Raw genomic sequence first — 26665 nt, 5'->3', positions numbered from 1 at the left:
ACAGCGATATATCATACAGGGTACCCCATTATTTATTTTGGGGTTCAGGGGCATTTTAAATTTGGATTGACGTTGCTGTACCTGTCAACTTTTCTTCTTTGTTAGTGACTGAAATTTCACACAAATAAGGAACTGGGAACTAGGAACCAACTTCAGCGTCGTCGCACGGAGCGCTCCAAGCAGCAACCTGTTTCCGCGGGGGCGGTTTAGAAGGACGCGCTCCAGAGATGCTTCCTCTGCATAGATTTCTGAGGGGAGGGGAGTTGCTTGACAATAGGCCCATCTTTACAAATGGAGGAGGAGGAGGAGGAGGAGGTTGAGGGCTTGGTGCTACTGTACCTGCCGGGCATTTGGGGGGTGAGGGACTATAGAGCTGTGGGGGTTTTACTCCCCTATTCTGTGCTTGATGGTCGCTGTTTGCTGTCATTTTCTATCATTGTTCAACCGCCCAGATAAAATGTTTTGTCAGCTTAGGCTGGATTATTGAAGATGGAAATATTGAAAGGTGAGTTGGGTTGGGGTGAGGACGGGGGGCTTGGTTCAGTTATATTGCATAACATAATGTGTTCTTTCAAATGTGAAGTGGTAGAGTCTTAAAAATAAGGCTTGACCTATGAAATCTCTTTACCTATCGCACAACAGCTATGGGAAGGGGAGGGGGCTGCGTCTGCTACTGTGGAACTGGAGGAGGATCAGGATAACTGGGCTTGTAAGTATGGCCTCCTCTGCTTCTAGGCAGGTTTGTTAGTTCTGCTACTTAACTGTGGTGCTGAAAATTGTAAAGCCTCCTAGTAATTTGTGGGTTTCAAGTTGTTGTGTGGCCTGGCTTTATAAGAAGATTTTACTTGTGCATGTCTCTGTACATATGCATGTTAGGCAGATTGAAAAGTCATTGATTTTGTCATGGCAGTATCATTGTTGTTCTTAAAACAGCACTTTGCTTTTTATGATGAGAACCTAAGTTCTGAACCTGTGAAGTCTCAATGGAGATTTCTTACTGAAGCTTCTTTAAAAACAAATCATGTAGCATTTTTGGTATGTTACAAAACTGCCTGGGACTGTGCAAATGCTTCTGCTTTCCTAAACAGACTTTCTAAAGAGGCCACGTATACATGCAAGAGGATAGACTAAAGCATGGAGGAAGGTAAAAAGAATGATGCTCTTGACAGAACTGCTCAGCTTGTCAAAAGAGCTGTCACTTGGGAGATCTCAGATTCTGAAGGAGACAATGACATTGAATTGCGGGACTTGGCGACTGGTGGAAGCCCCTTGGCAGCTGGTGATTGGGACCATGTGCCCAAAGAGAAGTTGGAAATGTGCGTAAGTGCAAATGAACCCAAGGAGCTGCCTTTCTTCTCATCCCTGCCACAAGCAGGATCTTGCTCTCCAGAGAAAAGGAAGAAAAAGAGGTCTACAAAAGGACTGGAAACAGCACAGACCAAAGCGAAAGCACAAAAGCTTGAAAGGGAACTCAAGAAAGAAGAGAGAAGGAGAAGAAAAGAGCAGTGTGCTCTAGAGAAAGAGAGACGAAAGGAAAATGCTGCTGCCTTCAAATCTCTTCGGCCAGATCAGTGTACGAAGCTCATGACTGTGTGTGTGGATCCAGGTAGGGCTGATTCTATTGCAATGTTGATGCCCAGTTTAATTAAGAGGCAAAACGACAAGGCTTTTGGTTGAATCCTTTTCTGATGTAATGGACTTTTAAGGCGGTGTTCAATTTCAGTTTTAAATTGTATGAAATAACCATTAATAAGCAACTGGTGGGAGGAAGCAGCAAGTTGGTATTAGAGGTCCATCAACTTGTGCCAGGTGCAAAATGGTGATAGGGGAAACGACATACGTTTAGAATTAAGCAGCAGGGTGTCACTGAGTATATGCTCAGGCTAAGAGTTTGTTTTCAGTCCCATAATTGAGTTCGCGGGCCTTTGATACCAAACTCCACTCCTGATTCCCCCAAGCTTTCATCATTTTATTAGCCTAATTGAGGGAGGGGGTAAGTAGGGAACAGATGAGAAGTTGCTCTTTGTGTGTGTGTGTGCTGTTTTAAAACATTTGGCAATCAAGTCCTTGCCTGGTCAACTGCAAATCTATCTACCTATAGATCCTAACCTACCTTCTCCCCACCACCATTGTAGTGGTTAGTGTTGGACTTAGGCAGCACAACAAAACACCAATGCTGATGGGTTTAGTCAGAGCAACTGCTGCAACTCCCTCTGGGAATAGGGTACCACAGGCCTGCTGGTCCTCACTGGGATCTGTTAGAGCTGCTTCTATCAGTTCTATCCGACTGTTTGCAGAACAAGTGGGCTGTGCAGTCTCATGGCACTAGGTATTTTGGGGTTTAGAGGAGGGCCTTTGGCACAGTGCCGCACAGTGCTATTTGGCACAACTGAGATGTGGATCAGGCCCATCATGTTTAGACCATTTGTATGATCCTTCCCCATCAGGTCTTCTAGAGGATCCTGGTTCAGATGCTTTGCTGGGAGCTTTAGAGTCTTTGGAGTATAAATATCACATTGAACCTCAGACAATTCCACGCAGCATAACCTGGAAGAGAGATCTCTCCAGTAGTATGCCTTGTATGGTGAGTATCTGAAGCTATGCTCTGCTGTTAGCCAGGCAAAGTGTGGGTAAAATGGGTGGTTTTTCTACCTGAGTCGCATGCTCATCTGCTGTTGACAGCCCTTTTAGGCAGGCAGAAAAACAAGCCATTTAAACGGAAACTGAAGCTCATAATTAACATATTCATTATGCCACACGTGGAAGCAACCTTTAAATGGATCCTTCTGCAAAACATGACTGGTAGTCAAGAACATGGACTGCATCAAGTCAGCTTTGTTAAGACTGACGGAGAATGATGGAGAAATTGTGGTTTTAATATTTTTAATACCTTCATTTATTCAGTTTTGGAATGATTTTGCAAGTCAGCAAGTAATAGCTTACTGGTGATTCTTGACTATGTGTGTGGTTGGAATTTGTGGTTGCTTGATACCCTTCGACTGAACTGAAAAAGGCAGAACTTTTTCAAATAAAGTTTAAATAAAAGCGTAACAGTTTCCAGGAGGATAGCCATTTTTGGAGCTGTGGTCTGAAGGCACATGAAACAGCAAATTTGATGTAGCAAAGCAGGTCCAAATCTGGTCACTGTTGACTTTGAGGAAGCTCACAAACAGGCAGTGAAGGCAAGAACTCTCTTCTGCCATTGGCCCTCAGTAATGGTTATTCAGTGACATGCCCTTAATCTGGAGGTCCCATTTAGATTTTAATAGGCTTCCACGAATTTGGCTTATCTTTTTTTCAAGCAGGAATGGGGAACTTTTGGTCCTCCAGAAGCTACATCTCCCATCATCCCTGGCCATTCTTGCTGGGGCAGACAGGAGTTGTGGTTCAGCAACATCTGGAGGGACAAGGCTGCCTCACACCTGTTTTAACACCATCTAAGCCTCTGGCTTTGATCTTGAGGGAGTCAATTTCACCTGACAATTATGCACTGTGTGAAGAGGTCCTTTCAATACAGGTTGTCTTTATTTTTGTAGGATGGCCCACAGGAACAGGCTGAAGAAGAAAGGGAGATCTTGGTCTTATTGGAGCCTTGGGATTTTCTCAGACACCTCTTCTCTTTAATGCAGGTACAGTAATAGTTTGTGTTGTATTTGGTGTTTAAATATGCCACCCAGAAGGCATTGTCCTGTGGCCACTTTCAACAAACCCCATAGATTGCATCGGGGAACTGTTGCAGGGCTAGGGCAAGGTAGGAAGTATTCTGTCACAGAGGGGCCCTAAGATAATTTAAAGACTGCTTCTGGGCCCAGACTGGAATTTAAAAAATGGAATTATTCAGATGTTGCATTTGAACCATTTATGGTTGCAGTCTTATGCATACTTACTCAAAAGTAAGTCCCACTGGAAACGGAGACTTACTTCCTAGTAACTCTGTTTAACCAATTTCTTACTGGGATGTGCTTCTTTCTACACCTCACTATACTGAGGATGTGATCAAAAACATGGAGGGACCCATAGTACAATTAAACACAAGTAGGACCTCCAACTAAACATGTGGGCATGCTTCAGAGGTTTTGTCTTATCTGCACACGTCTAGGGAGGCGAGGCCTTGGCACCGAAGAGCTAAGTAAGTGACAGGCAGCACTGAGAGAGCTAGGCTGCAGCAGGCAGGATCCAAGAGGTGATGAGTGCTGGAAGCCTTAAGGTAAAAGGTGAGCCGGGAAGAACAGGGAGCCATGGTTGGGTGGGCTTATACGGCATAGAACAAAGTCGTTAGATTAGTAGAGAGTGTAACTGGCTGCCGATCAGGTCACATTCAGATTCTTGTCGTTAATATCTGAAGCCCTGAATAACTCGGGACCTGCTTACCTGAAAGATCACCTGCCCCTGTACAAACCTGTAAGATCACACAGCATCAGCTGGGGAAATTCTCCTTATGGAACCGCACCCTATAGAATATAGTAGAGTGGTGACCTGAAAACCAGCATTTTCTGCTGAATGCCCTTCCCTCTGCCACTTTTGAAGAAGCAACCATCCTTTGCTTCAGATGTCTTGTGAAGACTTCCCTGACCTACAAGACTGGACCTTGTTTTATCCACTTATACAGACAGTTTTGAAAGCAACAAACAGAACTTCACTCAAGCTTGCTCTGGATCCCTATAAGGATTCCATTAATCACCTAATATATATATATGAACGTAATTGTGATTAACCAAACAGAGGTTTCAGCTTCCGCCTTCATCAGCTGCCAACATACAAATGCTGTTACCAAGGTGGCAGTTACAGAGCTTTGAGGATGGAACGCTCAGAGGGGCTTCATTTGCAGAAGCTAAGTAGTGGTGGTACTGTCCTCCAGGTTCAGGCCATGTGGTGCCAATGTGTCAAGAAAGTATATCCAAAAGTTCTCCCTTTTAGTCAATGCTGCTGGATCTGTTGACAAATCTGTTGATTTTTAAATTGTTCTAAACTCTCTTTATCATTTGTCCAGACAATTTAAACAATTACATCAACTCTATCCATCCATCTATCAAGTTTACATTTAATAGTACAAATGATAATCCACATATCCCTTTCCTTGATGTCCTTCTCACCACTGAAGTCAAGATGCCACCTTGATAACAGCATTGTATATATTTAGTGTATACAGCTTGGAGATTTTTGCTTTGAAATAAATATCTTCCCCCTCTGCACATATTCAAGGGAGAGAGTTAATAGCCACTGACGTTTGCACAATTACAGTAGTCAATATGGTAATTTGCATATATCTTTATAAATGTTCTGTGCTGCTTTTTAAATGGAGGGGAGTGTCAAAGCAGCATACAAAGATCAAACGTTTTAGAATGCAGTAAGGTCACATAAAACATTTCAAATCATCAGTACAGAATACATTAGCAGCAACTTTGATCAGAGTCAATGAAAAGGCTTTTTCTGGAAAAAGAAGCTCTTACGCCTTGCCTTGGAAAAGACAGTCGGGAGGGAGCTGTTAGCAGCTTCTCTTGGGAGAGTGTCCCAAAGGTATTAGGGCCTCAGCTGAAAAGGTCCTCGTGGGCTTGTGTTGGAGGAAAGAGTCCATGAGATAATTGGGAGCCAGATCATTAAGGACTTTAGGCTACAATCCTGTGCACCAGCCCTCCCTATCTTTAGGTCTCCAGATGTTGTTGGATAACTCCCATTGTCTTTGCTGGCTAGGGATGAGGGGAGTTATAGTCCCAACAACATCTGCAGATCCCATGGCTGTTGTGTGCGCTTGTGTGTGCTGTTTAAATACCCAGTTGCGGTGTGTGTTTTTATAAAAAATAAACCTGAACATTTTACAACTTTCATAGATTATAAATATCCGCATAAATGGTTTTGACCAGGAAGGCTCGGAGAATGTTAGACGTCAGTTCGCCACTTAAAGATATATCTTCCGGGAACAACAGACAGTGAAAGAAGATGGCCTTGAGCCCCTCGCTCTCCTCTGAGAATGATGTTAGAGAAAACCAGCAAAAGATTGCCCATTTTTTCCTGGTCCTTTCAAACAGCCAGCAGGAGGACCCGCCTATACAAACTTTTTCGGCAACACCGACGCCCCGTGATTGGTCTTTTACAACTAAAGACCTCATACAATGGAAAGAGGACTCGTCCTCAACCCCGAACCTGGCTTCTGAAATAGCGAGGGTAGAGATTGAGGAACTGGAAAGAGCTTTACAACCCCCTCTTGACGCAGGAGTTCTGGAGAATGAGAGCTCTCTCATGGAAAGTGGCAGATCTTCGGAGCCAAGAAAATCAGAGGAGAGGGCGAAGAGACACGTCACTAATATCCATAAGACATTAGAACTACAAAACTGTGGAACACAAGCAAGTGTGATCGATTGTAACCAGCACCCCCCTACATTTGAGGGCGTGTGTAAATTGGCTGCTGAATTAGTTCACATAAAAGCCTTACTTGCTGAATGTAATCAGCTTTTAACGACCCTCGTGGAGTTTCACTTAAAATCGTCTGTTCAATCCCAGAGGGAAGCCTCGGCCTCTGTATGGGTGATCCCTTCAGTAAAAGCTCCTTCAGAAGTTGCTCCTTTAGCCCCACCTGCTTTTACCAGTGAGGCTACTAAGAAGGAAAAGAAAAAGATTCCACCCAAGGCAAAAAAAACTAAGAATTTGAAAAACTTAAAGACGATAAGAGGCAATAAGATGAACTTTCAGAAATTATTTGCACTTTTGGGTCAACCTCAGCTGCAGGCTAAGAGTAAAGAGGATGTCCCCACCCAAGAAATTTTTAAGAAGGACTCTCCGAAACAGCTAGAGGTCGTTACATCAAAGATGGATTTTTCTGCCCTGGCCATGCCGCAACAAAAAGAATCAGCAAGGGGCCAAGAAAGAAATTTCAGTGGAGAGGTAGTGGAACATGAGGACCTATCTATGCAGGCTTTACTTATTGACCAGCCAGACCCATTATATCCTTACAAGTGGAAGTTAGCTTGGGTCCAACGTAAGATTGTCCTCGAAAACTTCCCCAAGCTACCTGGCCTATTGTCCCAACTTGATCGGAAACTACACTTATTGGAGTTTTTATCATTCTGCGTCCCAATTTCCCTCCAATTGAGGGACATAATAGAGGTGGAATACCTATATTTTAACGGAATTAACGCATGAGCAGTAGTTTCCTTCACTTCGACGAAGCTGCCCAAAAACCTTCTCTATTTTAAACAGACTTTAATAAGGCAAGGTGTTGTCATTCGCTGATATTTTGAAAACAAAGCATCTCCTTACCCTTTGATTCCTCGAAAGACGCAATGTGATCCCCACTCGCAAGCTTCAAAACCAAATTTAAAGAGCTTGAGTGTTCAGCCTGCTTTGGATCCTGCTGAACTTTACATCTCAGGTGATAAAGACACTCCACAAGTAACCGACAGTTTATTGGCCTCAGCCTTACAGGGCGTGAAACAGCCGACCATTTGGCCTTTCGATCCCCTTGACGAGGACGAAAAGGCCTTGTTACATTCGTTTTCCTCCCTCCCATCTAGAGGCAGACTGGAGATCTTATCCAGATTGGATCAAATGAAGCTCCACCTTGAGAATATCCATCTGCAGTCATCTAGGCCTCTATCTCCATCGGGTGGGGAAAAAAACGGAAAGGGGTACAAACCTCCCCCCTTTACCAATGGCCGCCTAGAAGCAGGACCCGGTTTGGGGGAAAACGGCCAAGCTGGGTGTAACTTTTGCCCGGCAGGGTCCGTGGAAACTACCTCTCTCCCTTTCTTAAAGAGAGTGCAGGTCAACTCTATTTTTCCAGATGCCTGGCAAAAGATGAGGCACTTAGAGGAAGGCGAATTGGGCAACTCCCCCCCTCCGGCTGTGCCTCAGGCGGAGAGACATCACCCTGTTCCTATATCCATCAATGCAAAGGTATTACGCTCTGCAAAGCTGGCTGAGCCACGAGGAAGAATGGACGAGGGAGTGGAGGGATCCCTGTGCACTGCTGGAACAAACTTGGGGGAATGTGGTACACCGAGCCAGAAACCCCCAACTTCCCATATTAAGGCAAATGGTTGCGTCTACTTTCCTGAGGATGATGACATCACAGCGTCCCAAGATTGACTTCTTTCAATTCTTTCTTGGAACATAATGGGATGGGACAATAAATTTTACGACACAGAATGGGTATCTTATTTGCAAAAATATAAGATCATTTGCCTCCAGGAAACATGGGTATCCTCTGAGAAAGTTCCGTTCCTCCAAGGATATCGAGCTTTTTCCAGCCTTGCAATTAAATATCGTTCTACAGGTCGAGCCAGTGGCGGCCTTTGTACATTTATTTCTGTTGATCTCCTGATAGAATGGGAGGTTTTGTCCCTTGGCTGTCCACAATATATGCAAGTTGTTAGACTGGAAGATAATCGTTTTGGCCCACTTATTTGCATTAACGTTTACTTTCCTCCAGCTATAGCCAGATCTGTGATAGTGGACTCCATTTGGGACCAATTGTCTGATACATTGACGGAAGTGGGGCACCTATTTCCCGGTACAAATATAATCTTATGTGGTGATTTTAATGCCAGATTGGGAACGAGCAGCTCCTTGGTTGAGGCCTCTTCGAATCAGTGCCCATGTTTTACACCGCAGTTGGATGCTAGGGTTTCCCAGGATACGCAGTCCAATAAACAGGAACGTAGGTTAGCCGAGATAATCAATCTGCTCCACCTGGAGTGCCTTCATGGCTCCCAGCTGGATATATCCCATGGAGCATATCCTTATTTGACCAACAGAGGAGCTAGCGTGATCGATTATATATTTGTTTCGGGGGCTTTATTTTCAGAGGTACTAAGTTTCGATGTAGGGAATAGGGTTGAAAGTGATCACTTTCCTCTTTTGCTATTCCTTAAGATCCCCCATTCTCTTTTACCCTCTCACTGGTTTATTCATGAGGGCCATCTGCCAACAGAAAGAAGAATCCGCTGGTCTCCAACCACATATGCTTCAATATCACAATTATTGGTTAGTGCTCCCCTCCAATTATGTAGGCAAAACCTTATAACAGGGAAGGGAGAACCCCTAACTCAATATCAAGACATTATCAATGCTCTGAGACCCTGGTTAACCCAGTCTCCTCTACAGGGACCTATCAATCATCGGGCCAAGAGTTGGTTTGATAAAGAGTGCAAACAGGCCAGGAAATACCTGATGAATTATGCCAGGAGGGCTATCAGAGACCCACTAAATTTTTCCCGGGAGAACTTAACAGTTTTAAGATCAAACTACAAGGCTCTGCTTAAACATAAAAAGGAGTCCTTTGTTAGAACTGGCTGGCAATCTCTGTCACAAGCAGTCAAGGATAAAAACGACAGACGATTTTGGGAGCTGGTTGCCAGAGGGTCTCGCTCCAATTTCCCCCTGACCCCATGTCTGATCCCTGCAAGAGTGTGGTACGATCACTTTGCCGAAAGCCATCAAGCTCAGCCGTTAGCTCGAGAGCCCCTCCTCCCGCGAAGTGAGCCCTCGTCTCCATTTTGGCCTCCACTCACACCCAGCCACATTAAAGAACTTATTGCTTCCCTTAGTTCTGGGAAGGCACCCAGTGAGGACATGCTGCCCCCTGAAATGTTTATAAACTTTCCTGATTGGTGGGCACCGGTCCTCGCCAGATTGTTTACCCAAATAAACAATACGGGCGTGCTCCCCAACGGGTGGAACCAAAGTATTATTGTTCCAATTTATAAAAAGGGGGAGCGGCAAGATCCAAATAATTATCGCCCTATCAGCCTGTTGGATATTGGAGCCAAATTTTACGCCAAATTTCTTTTGCAGAAACTGGAGGACTGGGAGGAGGAAAACCAAATTATCTTTCCAGAACAAGCAGGGTTCAGAAAAGGCCAAAGCACAATAGATCATTGTGCCACTCTTTCCTTTATAGCCAGACAATCAATTAGCGGCCCAACTAAACATCTATATACAGCATTTGTTGATTTGGCAGCCGCCTTTGATTCTGTAGATAGAGCTAGGCTCTGGGAGAAACTGGCCAAATCTAATATTGATAGACGCCTATTGCTTTTGCTACAGGCACTATATACCGATAACTCTGCTAGAGTTAGGGTGGGTATCAAAGGCTCCCTAACAGACCCTTTCTCAGTCACATCAGGGGTAAAACAGGGCTGTCTTTTGGCCCCTTTTTTATTTAATTTTTATCTAAATGATATTGTCAAAGCGACTTCGGGCCCAGATCTCTTTCCCCCCTCATTGGGTGCTAGGAAAGTAGCGTTACTCCTTTACGTGGATGATATGATTTTATTGTCTCTCACCCGTGTCAGACTGAGACGGGGCCTGATAAGACTGGCCAGCTATTGTGATTCCGAAAATCTTCAAGTAAATTGCACCAAAACCAAGATTATGGTTTTCGGCAAAAGGTCTATCCACAAATGGTCACTCAATGGTCAGTCAATTGAACAATGTAGGACCTTCAAATATCTAGGTGTCCATTTTACCGACTCCCTCTCTTGGAAGAAGCACATTGAATTTACAAAAACGGCCGCCTTGAGAACGTGTGGTTCAATACTCACCTTTTCTCGTTCAGTGGGGGGTAATTTGATCACCCCGGCATTGAAAATCTACCAGAGCAAGGTACTTGCACAGATACTGTATGGGGCCCCAGTTTGGGGATGGGAGGACTCATATTTAGATATACTAGAGTCAATTCAAAATATTTTTTTTTAAAAACTATTCTTACCATCAAGTTCCCCAGCAGCCCTTTTAAGATCAGAGGTAGGTTTTCCTTCCATTAGAGCCAGAATTCATGTGGCCCTACTAAACTACTGGAGGGCCAGTTCACATCCTCTTCCAAGTCAACCCTAAACATAGGTGTTGAAATCGCTTTGCTGGACAAGTTTTGGTCTTCTCAACTGGCTAAGATCTGTCAGCTATACCATATTTCTCAACGGATTCTATTAGACCAAACCAGCAAGTTAAGCCTCAAGGAGGCCATTTTCCATCATAGTGCTTGGCTTGACAGACTGTCAATAATGAATTCTAAGTTCTCCAAGTGGTATGGCCTTTTTAAACATGATCATTGCAGAGCAAACTATCTGGACTAGATCTCAGCTTTAAAATTACGACACATTTACAGCTCTCAGGTTCCAGACAATGCCAACTGCATCTTTGTCTGGCCGATATAATAGCACTCCATGGACCCAGCGGCTATGTATCTGTGGAGCCCCCGAGGTGGAAGATGTCCACTTTACAAACACCCTCAGGCCAACTTTTTGGATGGGCTTTTGCCTTGTGGGGGCCCAGAGCAGTTAGTTCCTTCTATTGTTTCTTCTGTCAGACACTGACCTGGAGATTTCATACCGTGTGGCTCTCTTTGCCCTAGCGGCCTCGAAGCTTCGGGTAAAGTATCTAGCCGACAAGCAGCCGGCCTGACAGCAGTTGTTAAGTACATGTTTTAATCCCTGTTTTTTGGTGGGTAACGACAGCGTGTTTTGTATTTATAAATTTGTATAAATTATATGATTATTTAAATTTCCTTCTGTACCGGCATCTCCTGCTAAGGCCTATGGCCAGGCAGTAAACAATAAACTGAAACTGATTTAGGAGTAAGTCCCATTAAGCTCAGTGGGACTTGCATCTCAGTAGACACGCCCAGGATTGTGCTGTTGAAGGTCAAAATCAGCTGCAAATTGGCAGCCAGCACAGATGTTTCAAAATAGGTGATATATTATCATTTATTAATGTATATACTACCATCAAAGTGCAGGGTATTTTTCAAGAGATCTGTACCCAGAGGAGCTTACAATCTAAAATTCAGTGTTGGGGAAGCAATAAGAGGAAGGGAGGGAAAGTCCAAGGCAAGGGGAAGCCGAGGGGAAATATGTGATTTCATCACACAGCAAGTCTGTAAATGAGTTTGTTTACAGACTTGCAGTGTGATCCTATCTGCTTGGAAGCAAGCCTCATTTGAGTTCAATGGGACTAGCTCCCAGGGAAAGGATGGACCATAGCTCAGTGGTAGCTGAGCATCCACTTTGCATGCGCAATCCTTGGCATCTCCAGGTAGGGCTGGGAAAGACTCCTGCCTGAACCCCTGGAGAATTGCTGCCAATCAGTGTAGGCAACACTGAGATAGATAGACCAGTGGTCTGACTTGGTATAAGGCAGCTTTGTCTGTTACTCTGGCTGCAGGATTGCAGCAGGGCACTGGAGCATAAATATATAGTTGCAATATATTATTATTTATTGGGCATGTTAGTCACTAGTTAACCAAAGGTCTCCAAGCAACTTGTAAATACAAATACATTATACCATTAACAGGCTCATACAAAATACCTGCAGTTCATTAAAATATTTCAACACACTCAACACATCCATAACAGCAACAGAAAGCTTTGGCAGCCCACTGACAACATGTCAGCTCAATCCCCTCAGTGGGGAAGCAGCAACATGTTGCGCTAGCTGGAGCTTTATTTTCAAAAGCAGCCCCACCTACAGCCAGTCAGAGTAACGCATCCCGGATATCACCATAGTGTGCTATGTCACAACATGCTCGTGCCATTGGCACCCCTCAACGAGACGTTCAGGAAGTGCAAACCGATCAACAGGGACCATAATGCTGTAGAAGTCGGGCCGTATATACTCTGTCTCCTATCCCCGGCCGGGATGAGGCCTTTTATGCCCAATTTCTTTTATCGGACGCCACTTTAGAAGTGACCGCCAAGGTGGCAAGCTTCTGCGCAGCGGCCATATGTTGCAGAAGGACTCTGACCACTGAGCACTTATATAGTACTGACCTCAACAGAAATTTACTTCCAGCACTACTTTGGGCTTAATTGTTTTAACTGTTTTTACTATCAAACCTTATTTCGTTTTATCTTCTCATTTTGTATCTTTGTCTGCTGGTCTAAGAACCGTAACAATAAATATTCATATACTCTATCTCCACACACCCATGTCTAAATTAGGAAAACTAACCCAAATTACTCTGCACACACTTGAGAAATTGGACTAGCTGGACCCAAAGCGGTTTTTTAAAGTTCTTATGGAAAGGCTGTTTGTGGGCTCTTTGTGTGTGTACATGTGTGACCCTGGCTTGCTTTTATTTCAGAGCATCCACTCTGGCAGACAGCAGAATATGCCGGATCTCACCCAACTGTTGCCTTTTAACAACCTGGAAGGTCATCATTCCATCTCCTACAGTGTGGTTGTCGTTGGACTAGATGCCTACCGATGGTACGTGTATTGGGAGGGTAGCTAAATCCGGGGTGAGGAGTGACCTGTCTTCCATGCAGGAAATGTCTTGGTGGTGGAGCCTGTGCTTGGCATGGAGAAGGCCCCAAGTTCAATCCCCAGCTTCTTCAGTTTGCTTCATGACGGCACTGGATGCCCTCCTTATGGTAAAGCAAAAGTGCAGAAAGAGATAAAGACAGAGTTGAGATGTGACAAAGAAATCTTGGTCTGCGCTTGACTGGGAGAACAGAAACGATGAATAAGCTCTGCTGGGTCCGGTCAAAGGCCTGTCTAGGCCATTGTCCTGTTCTCACAGTGGCCAACCAGCTGCCTCTTGGGAAGACTGCAAGCAGGACCTGAGCACAAGGGCACTCTCCCTTCCTGCGGTTTCTAGCAACTGGTACTCCAACCATGGGGGAAGAGCATAACCATGGTGACTAGTAGTCATTGTAGATTTTTCAGCTGTGAATTTTTCTAAACCTCTTTCAAGCCATCCAACTCAGTGGCCATCGCTACATCCTCCGAGAACGGCTGCCATAGTTTAACTATGCACTGTGTGAAGAAGTTTTTTCTTTTGTCTGCCATGATAAGATCGGCAAAGATAAGCCATTTCCTACAGATGTATATTCCATAAGATCACAAAAATTGTACAGGCCACTATCCAGGGGCTTTCTTTCTTGAAGGGGCAACACAATGTGTAACTACTGTCTTTTTCCCTCTCTTTTCCCCCCCATAGTTTTTTAATCAATATTTGAATATTTCCAAAAAGGGAAACAGGATCAGCAGTAAAAGGTATAAAAGAAATATAGAATAAAAGCAAGGGCGAGTCGGCATATAGAATAAGTGGTTACACTAGGAGGCATTTGCAATGCTTAATTTCCAGATTGTCCAAACATGGCAGTAAAGAGACAGCTACGAAGAAAAAAGGCATCCAAAAGGGGGGAAAGGGAGGTGTAAAAGGTGTTACAGAATCCACTTCTGTGGATAGGCCAATGGCAGGGATCATCCACACCCCGGTTGATTAGTCAATAAGGTTGAACCATGTGGTGAAAAAAGTGTCCTGCTTACTCTCTCTCTCTCCCCTTTTAACCTCTTTACTTGGGGATCGCTTCTAAAATTTTCTGCAGAGCCAGTGATACTAACTCCAAAATCCTCTGTTCAGAATTCCTGTGCAGTTGTTTGTTTTCTGCAAATTAAGGTCATGTCAGCAACAGAATAAGCTTATGTAGTAAAAGTACAGCCTAATATTAAACCAGTTCTATATAACATATATATTGTTTTAATCGCAAGAGCCTGAAAGCTAGTAATTTGATATTCTCATCTGTACTGCCTAGGTATAACCAGCATCACGGACACCAGGAGGAGGAAAAGGCACAGGCCTCAGGATTCCAGCTTGGTCCAGAATTGCCGATGACAGACCATCAAATAGAGGAGGTGAAGACAATTGCCAGGAGAGGTCCAGCTGTAGGAAGGTGACACATTCTATTATTTGGGCAAGGAGGATAAGGCTATCAAGGGCTCCGAGCCACAAGGCTATGTTATTCCTCCACTGTTGGAAGCAATATGCCTCAATGCTAGTTGGTGAGACTCGCAAGTGATGTTGCACTCATGTCCTGCTTGCAGGCTTCCCAAGGCATCTGATTGGCCACTGTTAGAACAGGATGCTAGGACAAGATAGGCTTTTGGCCTGATCCAGCAGGGCATTTTTATGTTATTAAGAGTCCTTGAGTTAGAGATGCTTAAGCCCATAGATTTCAGTGGTCTTAAGCAAGCATAAATCTGTGTTAGATTTAGGCCTGTGTGTGTCTGTGTTTATTCTCCCTATTTAGGCTGTCTGCCTCTTCCTTCTTCAGGCTCTGGTGGTGCTGCAACTCTGGAGTAACGCGTGCGTCTCATCCCTGGAGACATGGCAGGATTTTGCCCAGCACGTTTCTGCAATGACCAAAGCAATTGCACAGCGTCCTTATAAGTGAGTGCCTTTGCCATGTTGTCGTGGCAAATCTGTGCAGCCTTGCAAAGCTGATTCGTTCTAGCCGCGAGTCTCTGAAGGGCATTTTATAAGATAGAAATGACTCTCATGTGTGCATGACAAGGGTGAACCAAAAGGAGGTCTCCCAGTTCTTTTAGAAGAAGGGGAAGCTAAGCAATAAATGGGGCTTTTTGCATGGTCTATAACAGGAGTTCCCATATCGGGATCCCTGAGCTTCATTCAGGTGGTCCATGGCATGTTGATATTATATATTCATATTGAATGTTACCTGTATTTTTCTTGCTTCTTTTATATTCTATGATAAGAAGCAATAAAAATACAATTAAAAATCATACAGCATCTAACAGAGCACATAACGTGCCTTTTCTCAGATGCCTCCTACTTGAATGCATCGTATTTTTCTTCTGAAACATAGCTCATGCTGTGAAGATGTCTGCATATTTATCTAAAAGTTTGTGGGTTAAATGGGACTCGTCTTCTGAGGTTTGTGCTGTTAGGGCTGTCATTCCGTATTTAAAGAGATTTCATTCTGAGCAACCTGTCACCATCCCTGGTGCCTCCTCCCACAGGAAGCAGCAGGAAAACTGGCCTTTCTCCTTCTGCACCGATGGCAGATGGGCCAGTGGTGTACGAGTGCACAAGGATGGGACGGGACTCCGACAGGCCTGGTCAAGGCAACTCCAGCAGTTCAACCGAGTCAGCCCTGCCATGGCGGCGGCCATTGCCGAAACGTATCCTTCACCGAGCCTGCTGTTCCAGGTCAGCTGACACCTTTGATTGCTTTGTCATTAGCCAATAGATAGCCCTTGCAGAGAGGCGACATGATAGGACTGCATAAAATGATGCATGGCGTGGGGAAATCAGAAGTTTTTTTTTTCTCTCTCTCTCTCTCTCTGATAACACTAGAACCTTGTGGACAGCCAGTGAAGCTGAACGCTGGCAGAAAGTACTTCTTCACACAGCGCATAGTTAAACTACAGAATTTGCTCCCACAGGAGGCAATGATGGCCACCAAATTGGATGGCCTTAAAAGAGGACTAGACAAATTCATGGAGGGATCAGGCTCTCAGTGGCTGCTAACCGTGATGGCTATCTTCTATCTCCACTGTCGGAGACAGTATGCCTGTGAGTACCAGTTGCTGGAGACCACAGGAAGTGAGAGCGCTCTTGCACTCAGATCCTGCTTGCTGGCTTCCCACCGGCATCCGGCTGGCCACTGTGAGAACAGGAAGCTGAGCTAGATACGCCACTGGCTTGATCCAGCAGGGCTCTTTATGTTCTTAGAGAAGGAAGGGAGGCTGAGGAAGGCTAGGGATAGAAATTAGGCGCTGGGAGGGCTGTCAAACAGAGCAGGGTTTTTTTCTCTGCTGCCCAAGAGGGCAGGAACTACATCTAATGGACGGAAGTAGGAACTGCAGCAAATATCTGAGGATGGAATGCCTTTGTTCAAGATTCCAGCTAGCCAGCTTCTTCTAGGATTCTTTTGTTCCCAACAGTCGGTCAGCATTCTATGCCTGTTTGGATGTGTTCACATTGAACTGTTTTGGGGAGGATTTCCCCCTTAGGAAATCCCCCTTAGTTTTTTTAAATCTTCCTAAATATTTTTTTTTTGGAACAGTATTTCTGCAAACCTTCCTTCAAGCCTGTGGCTACTTCCATCATGTGTGCGAAGTTGGGGTTTTGGCTCTTTAAGCATCCACCCTCGAAGAATGCATTCGCTGTTAATACATAGCAGGGGCGTAGAACTTATTTTTTAGCTCAAGGGCTGCATTCCCTCCTGGGCAGTCTTCCAGGGGCTACATGCCAGTGGAAGAGGCCAGAGCCTTGACCCTTGCCTTCCTACAGAAAATTCTATATCTTCAAGTGGTAAAGGCACAGCAGCCTTCTCTTCCTTGGTATACCTATCTAACCATTCCGTTTTTAAAAGCTAAATAAAAGAGAGAGAAAATGGTAGAGCTGATACTGGTCCAACGCAACTAATACCAAGACATGGATCATTAGTAGATCCCAGCCCACCAGATGAACACCAGCACACTAAACTATTGCACCTCACCCCCTTAAGAGCCATGATGTTATACATTTGAACGGAAGTAGCTGAAGGGGCTTGAGGGCTGTTCTTGGTCTACAAGGAAATAGGAATGCTAAACTACGCCCTGGTAAGAATCTAATGATCTATAACCCTCTCTGGGCACATTGAATCAATTATTTAGTACCTATTTAATCTTCTACATGTTAGGTTATAATATAGGTTCAGCGGAGCTCTACTTTTGATGATGATGGGAGGAATGATCAGGATGTCCACAGCAATTTATTATCCTCTTCTTCTAAGGCCTACAGAGAGTGCCGCACAGAAAAGGAAAAACAGCTCCTCCTAAGCGACATTCCGGTCAGGACTGAAGAAAATGAGAGACAGCGGCGTATTGGCCCAGACTTGTCCCGTCGGATCTACCTCTTTATGGTATCTACCAATCCAGAGCTTGTTTTGGACCTGAGTGCCTAGGTGAGAAACAGTGATAGGCCAGGAGCTCCTTTTTCTCAGCCACCAAATCTGTTTCTGTAGCACTGATTATCGCAGACTGGGCCTCTACAAATCAGTAAACATATTGTGTGCAAATACTATTAACCCTCTTGAATTCTGTTCTCCCCTCCTCCTGTGAAATTCTCCTTCAGTGAGGGAGGGTGCCCTGCAGTAGCTTTATCATGACACCTGCAAACAAATCTATGGTGTGACCCTGCTTAGAACGCTGTGCAATTCTGGTTGCCACATCTCCAAAAAGGATACTGTAGACCTGGAAAAGGTGCAGCTATCTGAAATATCGTCCCACCCCTTTATATAACTAGTTGATCACTGTGTTCTACAGGTGAGGGCTACCTGCAGATATCATCCTAGCAGGAGAGTCATTCCACACAATATAGGGATTGGGGCTTTAATGTCATGATGCCTACCCTTTGAAATTCCCTTCCCTTCTATATTAGACAGGGACCATCTTTGTCTTTTTTGGTGCAAACTGAACACCTTCCTCTGTCATCAAGCATTTTAAATAGAGACTTTTCTCCCAGTCTGCATCTTTATTGGAATGGCTTTTGAGATGTTTTTATTGCTTGTTTACCACCCTGGGCAGGATATAAAATTAATGATAATAGGGCAACCAAAATTATTGGGACTGAAGTACATTTGACCTCCCAACACCAGATTGGTACAGTCATTTTGCTTACAAGGGATGGTGATAATGTTCAAGGTTTTTTGGTTTAGAAAAATGGTAAAGGGAGGGAATGATGCATAATAGATATCTATAAATTATGCACGGGGTGGCAAAAGTGGAGATAGGTATATCTCTCATAATACTAGAACTTAGGATCATTTAACAAAGGTGGGTGATTCAGGACAGACAAAAGGATGTAGTTTGCACAGTGCACAGTACTGTGGAATTTACCTCCACAACGCAGGGTGATGGCCATCAATTCAGATGGTCTTAAAAGAGGATTAGGCATAGTTATTCAGGATACAACTTGGCTAATAGCAGGGATGGGTAACCTGTGGCCCTCCTGATGTTAACAGAACCATAGGAAGGTAAGTGACACCACCAGGGCAGATTGGCTGAGTTATTGAGAACTCTACAAACGTGTTGACAGGCCTGTTTTCCAACCTATTTTAAAAAGTATTTTCGCAAGTGGCCATCTCCACAGTGAATTCCCTCAACTAATGAGAAGCTGTAGGAATTAGTCCTTGTTAATCAAGAGTTTCCAAACACCATTGCAAACCATGGTTTAAGACTGGGATGGGGAACCTCTGGTTCTCTGGATGTTGCAGAATTACAACTCCCCTATCATTCATCATCGTTGCTGGAGCCGATGGGAGTTGCAGTTCACCAACGGCTGGACGGCCACAGGTTCCCCAGCCCTACTTGTCTGCTTTCCTCCCCTCCAAGCCTTTGCCTTGGTAAATGAAGGTCTACCCCTTAACAGTTTGTCAATTTAGGCTGCAATCCAACACACACCTGAGACCATTGAACCCAGTTGAGCTTATTTCTGAGTAGACATGTATTGGATTGCCGCCTTCGATGACATGAAAACCTACTCTGAAGCATGGCTTCTGATTAGGTGGTTGACCTGTAGCTTGTTAACTGCATACAGGCATACCCAAAGCTTGGAAAAGTTACTTTTTTGAACTACAACTCCCATCAGCCCTAGGCAACATGGCCACTGGATTAGGCTGATGGGAGCTGTAGTTCAAAAAAGTAACTTTTCCAAGCTCTGGGCATACCCCACTTTAACATACGCAATGGGACCAGAGCGTATGTAAAGTGAAAATGTACTTAAAGTGAAGCAATTACCTATGCATGTACTGCACTGCAATCGCCACTAGATGGCAGCGCCGTCATGCCGTTAAGTGTCTGTTATTGCGAAGCACGCATACGTTAAGCAGGGGATGGTGGCGTATGGAGCATGTATGTTATAGCGAGGCGATGTTAAGTGAAGCGACTTTAAGCGGGGTATCCCTGTATAGAGGCCAGAGACTGAGAGCTGTCAGTCATAGTCTACCACTGCATCTGAAAGTTCCTTTATTAAGAACTCTGTAGGAAACCCACTGAAATTGATCTGTTTAAGAAACAACTAAAGCTGCAATCCAGTACACGCCTACTCACAAGTAAGGTTCACTGGGACTTACTCCCAGGTAAGTGTGTACTGGATTACAGCCTAAAGACTGAAAAGGTTGCTACATTTTCTGTTAATACAAATTAGGGAGCAGATGGTAAAGAACTCCATGCAAATCTGTATTATACAATTCCTTTTTATTAAGTTATTGGTCTGTGATTGTAATCAACTCACAGTAACATTTCTTTATGATCTGGCTTTACAGCTAAAGTGAGCCAGTGTTACTGCAGTAGTTCTACCTGTGTCTTTTTCCCATTTTTTTAAAAAATATTCTACCATAAGCAGACCATTGCTTTAAAATTAGTGCCAGTGGGTTCCTTCATGGAAAAACTAATGGGGTCACATAGCTTGCTCCTATTATGGCAAACTCAAAAAACCCTGCATAACTTAGGACCATGGTAACTGAAGAATACCAGTCTCCACTGACCATACACTTAAGATCTTTGTAAGAAACCCTTAGCTGGATTCTTCTACCACTGGAGGTATGGTGACGGTTATTAGGGAAAGGGCCTTCTCAGGGATAGGAAGAACATTCCACAATTTTAGTGCCCAGGAAGCTCACATGGAACTTCTGTTGGTATTGTTTCAGCACGTGGTAAAGACCTTTTATTTCCCCTAACCCTTTTAAACTAGTTAAATTTTAAAAAAACCTGAAGCACATCCTCCTGTATCAACGTGCCCAAATGTTAGCAGTACCGCCACATTGTGGGACTAGACAGGCAGTGGCACAAGATGGCCTTCTGTTATAGCCCCTAGATTGTGGAATACTTCCTGAGTGCATCTTATATCATCGCTGCACTGTCTGTCAGGATTTACCTCTGTCCAGACTTTGGGATGAGATGTTTTCCCTCCTGCAGTATTGCTGCACTGTTTTGCTACTCTTGTAATTTGGTTTTAATTATTCATATGTTTAAAATTCCCTGGAATTATTTGGGCAGGCTATGAGAAATACATTAAAAAATGAACCAAGAATGGACAGGAGATGGGTATCTGTGTGCTATGCTGTATAGCAGCAAGCGTCTAATTCTTAAGTCTTTACCAACAGCGGCAAAAAGGCTCTTACTTTCTAAATTAGGTTGCTGCCACAAATAAAGCTCAGAGGAAAACCAGTAGTAGACCAAGGGAGCATAAACTCATTTCTGGCCCTAAAACCAAACTCTGCTCAGAGGCACTCTATTAGTTAACTCTTAAGTGTATGTGCACACACCTTAGCCACTATTTTGCACCTGGCTAGAATGTAGACAGCAAGGTTCTGGTCACCAAAATAGATACCCAGAGATTTAGAAACCTATGTAGATTTGTGCAAACCTGAAGTCTACCCGCTCATCCCTTACGTAAACCATTTTTTCAATCTCAATGAGACTCTTAAGCTGCTCTTTTAGCATTTTCAACCTGCTTTCTGTATTATTGTAAGCCACCTTGTGAATTTGAAGGGTGGGACAGATTCCTAGAACAAGATTGTGGTGCACCCCATTCAGATGCATTGGCATACTATGACTTGTGAAAAAGGAGATGGAAATAAGAGCAGAGGCGGGTGAAGAAAGTTCAAGGGTCATTCATGTAATGGCTTGGTATGTCTGAACCAAGTCACTGGGGAACTTAAAGAAGCACATTTCAACTTCTGTAATGGAAACTAAAGCTCCTTTAGATGGTCACAATAAGACCCATGTGTTTACCTCCTCATAAATCAACACAATTTGTATTTTAATTATATGATTTCATATAGTTCAGTACAGGAGAAGCAGCAGGTAGACATGCAAAGCAGTTGAAGTTGCAGGACTCGCAGTTCTTACAGTGACAGTCTAGCAAGTTAACTTTTCCCCAGAGCTGTCTGTGCCAAAGCACTGAAACACTCACAGATGTTAAGAGCCCTTTTTATCTCTCTAAAGATTGCTGTCTCCCAGGTCCCAAAGTATCAGGAGGCATCACTTGCAAGTAGCCAACCAATACTGCACATTAGCTTCTCATGTTTCATCATCAATTGAGTGTCATTCATTTGGTTGATGGAAGGAAGGACTCCTCGTCCTGTTTGGCTGCTGGAAGCTTGAGGTTCAGACAGCCTCTTCCAGAAAAGTGGGCAAACTAGGACAATCAGGCTGCAGGAGTCACTTGCCTCCTGAATGTAGGTCTTTCCAAAGCAGAAAACACTTGCCGAGTTCCAAGATTTTGGTAGAGGGCAAGAAAAATATTTGAATTCAAAAGAGATGCCCTCATTCAGAGGACATATTGAACCACCCTTCTAGAGACACTGAGGAAAAATCCTCATTCTTCAAGACAGTCTTTAAAAAAAGAAGAGTTATGTCCTTCTGCATCTCTTCCGTTGGCATTCCTCTGCCTCTGAACTGCAAGAGCTTTCTGAATCGCTTCCCGAGGGGGAAGATGGCTGTTGTGAGCCACAATTCATGCTCAGCACCCAGCCTAGTTTGTTGTGCAGAATTTGCTTAAGTCCTGGGGGAAGGGGCAGAACCTCCAGTGTGTCCACATAGTCAGGAAGCAGCTGGCGGAGACGGTAACAGCAAAGGTACTGCAGGGAGGTGTGGGTGGTGCAGGAGCGGATGAGTTTCATGCTGCTTTTAGCGGCCGTTGAACACACCATGGGGTAAAATCTCTTGTTCTGCAGTTTGGTGGCAGCAACTCCTGAATGGAAACATCAGCAAAGGAGACCTGAGGTAAACACATGGCCACAGACATAGAAAACGACTAGACACAATAACCTAATCTTCTGCCATTGGCCATGGCCACGCAGAGTGGGGTCCCTCTATCCCCTGACGTTTCTACAATGAAAACTTCCATTGTGGACTTGGAAGTGCCAATAAGGACAACAGCAGTGTGTAGTTGTAGAATTTCTCTGTGCACAATGAGAACTGTCCAGACACCAGTTATGTTCCTATGATGTTGTACCATAATCACAACTATGCAGGTGTGAAGGACAAAGCATAACATGTGAGTAGCTGCCTTAGATACACATACTGCTGGTTTAATGCTCATTGTACTATTTCCAAACAGCCTTCCAACAGTCGGGCAAATGCTTGGGAGGCTCAGGTAGCACTAGCAACCAAGACCTCTGACATCTTCCCAGTGTTTACACAAAAAGTTTGAAATTGAGAGTGGAAGAGACAGTGTCTCCAATTTTTTAAAAAATCAAGAGCCTTTCCCTTAAAGTTTTAGCTCTAGATTCCCCCAGTATTCCCCCTCATTTCAAAGCTGTGGATTAGAATTTTCAGCCATGCCAATGTTAGGCCAGCTTAAAGCTTACCAATGCATTTCCTGTTTTTGAAAAAGGTCAGAGTCCCATGCCAGGTGTCCAGATGCACTCCAATAATGGAGCCTCGGCCAAACCTTGTCGAGAAGTTGATTTGGTCTCCCTTGTGATGGAGGAGTCCTAGAGGGCAATTGGCAGCCACAATTACACAGCGCACACTGTAGTATAGTCCTGTCTGCCTGTATATTCCTCCTTGTCCTTAGAACATCAAGATAGTAATGTTCCTAGTTCTTTAACAGTTATATATAAGCCAACCTGCCACTATTTTGGAGAGAGCAGTCAAGCATGTGTGTCTTGATCCATTAATTCAAATACAAGACCAGGAACTGGCAAAAACCTACCTCCTAAGGAGCCAGGTACAATAATACAATTGGTCTCGCTCCAAGACCACCTGCTCCCATCTGCCCTCTCCCCCGATGTCCTGTATGCCTGGAACTGCCTCCCAAAACACCGGCATGATGTAGCCTATTAATTCTCAAATCCCTCCTCAAAATTCATCTGTTCCATGAAGCCTTTGGCACCATCCCTTAAACCCCATCTCCTCCTGTAACCAAGGAAAGTGCATGTCCCTGAGTTCACTCTCACTACCATTTCCTGCCTCTGTTGACACAGTTAGATTGCAAACTTCTCAGTATGGTGACTTGCCCTGATATACCTGGTAAATCTTAACACTAACAGGTAACCGCTAGCTGTGTACTTGATTTTTCACTGGCCAAATTTTTGCCAAAGTCATTTTGTTTATAACAGCTAGTGATTTTACACATACAGCAAGCCAAGATACATAGGTAGTAAACCAACACTTGCAAGTTTGAAGATGCCATTTTACCTACATGTGCAAATTCTCTGATAACCTATAAAGTAAGGATGCACAGAACAAGAATATAAATGTGGAACTTCCTGAAGCTGGACTGTACTCTATACTTGACTTAAACAGTGTTTGAGCCACAAGGAAAAGCCCTTACCTAAACAAGTTTCCTATGCACATCCAGTAACATTTAAAGGTACCTGCCACATGCACTAGCCCATTCCCATAGCTGCACATGCATCTAGACTACTGATTGCTGGCACAGCAGGGCTTTCCCATGACCAAATCCTTTATACCTTAACCTCAAATAAATACCTCCCTCTCAAAAGGCTCTGCTTTGTAAAAAGAAGCTAGTAATTCCACTTTTACAGTTACAAATGCATAAACTATATATACGCATACATATATATACACATATATTTACCCCTTTACTCAGCCATGACTTATCCAACTCCTTTAGTTTTATTTTCTTATTTATAAAAATATTTGTATACTGCTATTTTGTTAAAATCAAATCGGTTTACATATTTAAAACAACCATAGAATTTTTTTAAAAAACTAAATACAATTCAAAGTGCTAGTTTTGACTTATAAAGCCTTACACGGCGCGGGACCACAATACCTAGCGGAACGCCTCTCCCGATATGAACCTACCCGTTCACTACGTTCAACATCTAAGGCCCTCCTCCGAGTTCCGACTCACAGAGAAGCTCGGAGGATCGTAACAAGATCTAGGGCCTTTTCAGTGGCTGCCCCCGAATTATGGAACAGTCTCCCTGATGAGGTCCGCCTGGCGCCTACACTTTTATCTTTTCGGTGCCAGGTGAAAACCTTTTTATTCTCCCAGGCATTTTAATCTATTTTTTTAAGCTTTTAATGTATATTAGGTTGTTTATTGTTTAATATTTATGCTCTACTGTTTTTGTGATTTTGTTGTATTTTATCCTATGTTGCGCACCGCCCTGAGAGCCTTCGGGCTGTGGGCGGTATATAAATTGAATTAAATAAATAAATAAATAAAAACAAAGGTCAATTATTGCAAAAAAGCATGTTCTTAATTGCCTGCATAAACCTGGCAAAAGGTTTTCAGCAGGCAGTTAAAACAGAAGGCGCCTGCTGAATCTCTGTTGGCAGAGCATGGCAGAGCACTGGACCAACGACACTGAAGGTTCAATTTTCTGTCAATGTTAAACGAGCCTTGCCAACTCGGGGGATCACCAACACCGCTCCTATAGAAGATCTCAGTGATTGAGCTGGGGTATAAGGGTTCAGGCAGTCCCTAAGATACCCTGGACCTAAGTTGTTGAGGGCTTTGTAAATTAATACAAGGACCTTGAACCTGGCTCAGTAGCAGATGGGCAGCCACTGCAGATGTTTTAAAAGTGGTGTCACATGTTGCCGGCCATATGCTCCCATCAGCAATCTGGCCACCACATTTTGCACCAGCTGGAGCTTCCAAACCAAGGCCAAGGGCAGCGCCACAGAGCGCACATTGCAGTAATCCAGCCTCGAGTTAATCATAGTCTTCCTTTTCTTTGTAAGGGAGCATTCACCTTCTCAACATTTATGGCAGGGGTGGCTAGCCTGCGGCCCTCCAGATGTTGTTGGACTACAACTCCCATGTTCTTTGACCACAAGCTATGCTGCCAACTGCCACTTTAAGTGATAATCTGTGATGACACATCACATTGAGCAACGTACATTCATTTACAAGACATCACCTCCAATTGCTGACAAGCCTTCACACTCTTTCATTCCAGGAATTATTTTCTCTATGCTGTCATTACCTGTATATGAGAGGCCCCAGCTATCTTCATCTTTACCCAGCAGGCTACAAAACGTGTGGCGGTATTTGTCTAGATTCACATCTGATGTCCCAATTCCCACCATCTAGGTGGCCAGCAAATGAGGAATGGAGAGAAGATGGTAGAGACGCACACACAGAAAAGACAACAAACCACAAAATCATGGAGCCAGCTATGCAATCACCCCAGCACTTACTAATCTAAACTTTTTATCGTAAATGTCTATTGATTCTGTTCTACTGCTAAAGATTTCATTAAAATTGACTATGGGCAAAGCCTTGGGTTAAATAATTACTTAGAAAAACATTCTGATTCATGCTCCCAACTAAAGGAAGATGCATTCCCATTGGTTTGGATAAATAAAATGCTGACAGCTGAACAGTAAAACAGTCAGCATTCATTCTAGCAGTATGCATTTTAAGATTCCTTCTTAAAACTCAACAGCTGGTTTCAGGCTAGTTAACGCATTTAGAAAGTTCACAAATATGTACTAGATGAACTTTTATGTAATGCTATATAAGAAGGTATTATCGAAAATGCCCCCCTTTTCCGCACTCTTGCTGACTGACATCATAATGTAGCATTGATACATCAATCTGGCATGCTGTGTTGACCTACATGACTTTATTTCATGAGAGGGATCGCATGTGGGTTGCAGAATATCATCATCCAATTTACTGCATGGCACTTTGCTGACTGTGTAGACCCACATGGCATCAGCAAGATGACGACAGATAGGGCAATGGAAGGGGAAAGAGAACAAAAGCTCTCTTTGATTTAATTTAAGCAATCTGATAAACATACCACTCTACTGAAAACATGGTTATCATCCTGAAGCATTTAGATCTCCAGTTTTTCACATATGCCCTGGAGCAAGGAAATGTCATCAGGAAAATATCTGATCTTGAGCAGGAGCAGTTTGCTCCAATGTTTATGGATAAACAAGTACT

The 26665-nt window shown here is 43.8% G+C and overlaps 3 protein-coding genes across 8 annotated transcripts in view; 2 read left to right on the top strand and 1 right to left on the bottom strand.

Annotated features, from left to right (window-relative positions):
* Positions 1–26665, top strand: part of LOC133371915 (tudor domain-containing protein 7-like) — a 158521-nt gene that overhangs the window by 33007 nt on the left and 98849 nt on the right. The gene's annotated exons all lie outside the window — the stretch shown is intronic.
* On the top strand, positions 239–26002 carry EME2 (essential meiotic structure-specific endonuclease subunit 2). 3 transcript variants are annotated; one of them, XM_061599579.1, is made up of 10 exons: positions 239–505; positions 1089–1606; positions 2448–2584; positions 3537–3629; positions 13076–13200; positions 14532–14631; positions 15051–15166; positions 15757–15946; positions 17517–17687; positions 25805–26002. In XM_061599579.1, the coding sequence occupies exons 2-9, from the start codon at positions 1135–1137 to the stop codon at positions 17685–17687; spliced, it is 1404 nt and encodes a 467-aa protein (XP_061455563.1). In that variant the 5' UTR covers positions 239–505; positions 1089–1134; the 3' UTR covers positions 25805–26002. The 3 variants fall into 3 exon arrangements, with proteins under 3 accessions (XP_061455563.1, XP_061455560.1, XP_061455562.1); XM_061599576.1 differs by having other exon boundaries at positions 25671–26002; XM_061599578.1 differs by lacking the exon at positions 25805–26002 and having other exon boundaries at positions 17517–24931.
* SPSB3 (splA/ryanodine receptor domain and SOCS box containing 3) overlaps positions 21524–26665 on the bottom strand; it is a 24441-nt gene continuing 19299 nt past the window's right edge. For all 4 annotated transcript variants that reach the window (XM_061599580.1, XM_061599583.1, XM_061599582.1 and 1 more), the window contains exons 5-7: positions 25698–25800; positions 23100–23225; positions 21524–22480 (exon numbers count right to left, since the gene is read on the bottom strand). In XM_061599580.1, the coding sequence (XP_061455564.1) occupies positions 22140–22480; positions 23100–23225; positions 25698–25800 (570 nt within the window). In that variant the 3' untranslated portion in view covers positions 21524–22139. The remainder of the gene's footprint in view (positions 22481–23099; positions 23226–25697; positions 25801–26665) is intronic.

Source organism: Rhineura floridana, chromosome 17 (assembly GCF_030035675.1).
Source record: "Rhineura floridana isolate rRhiFlo1 chromosome 17, rRhiFlo1.hap2, whole genome shotgun sequence".
Taxonomy (NCBI): Eukaryota; Metazoa; Chordata; class Lepidosauria; order Squamata; family Rhineuridae; genus Rhineura; species Rhineura floridana.
This window is presented reverse-complemented; position numbering and strand designations above follow the sequence as displayed.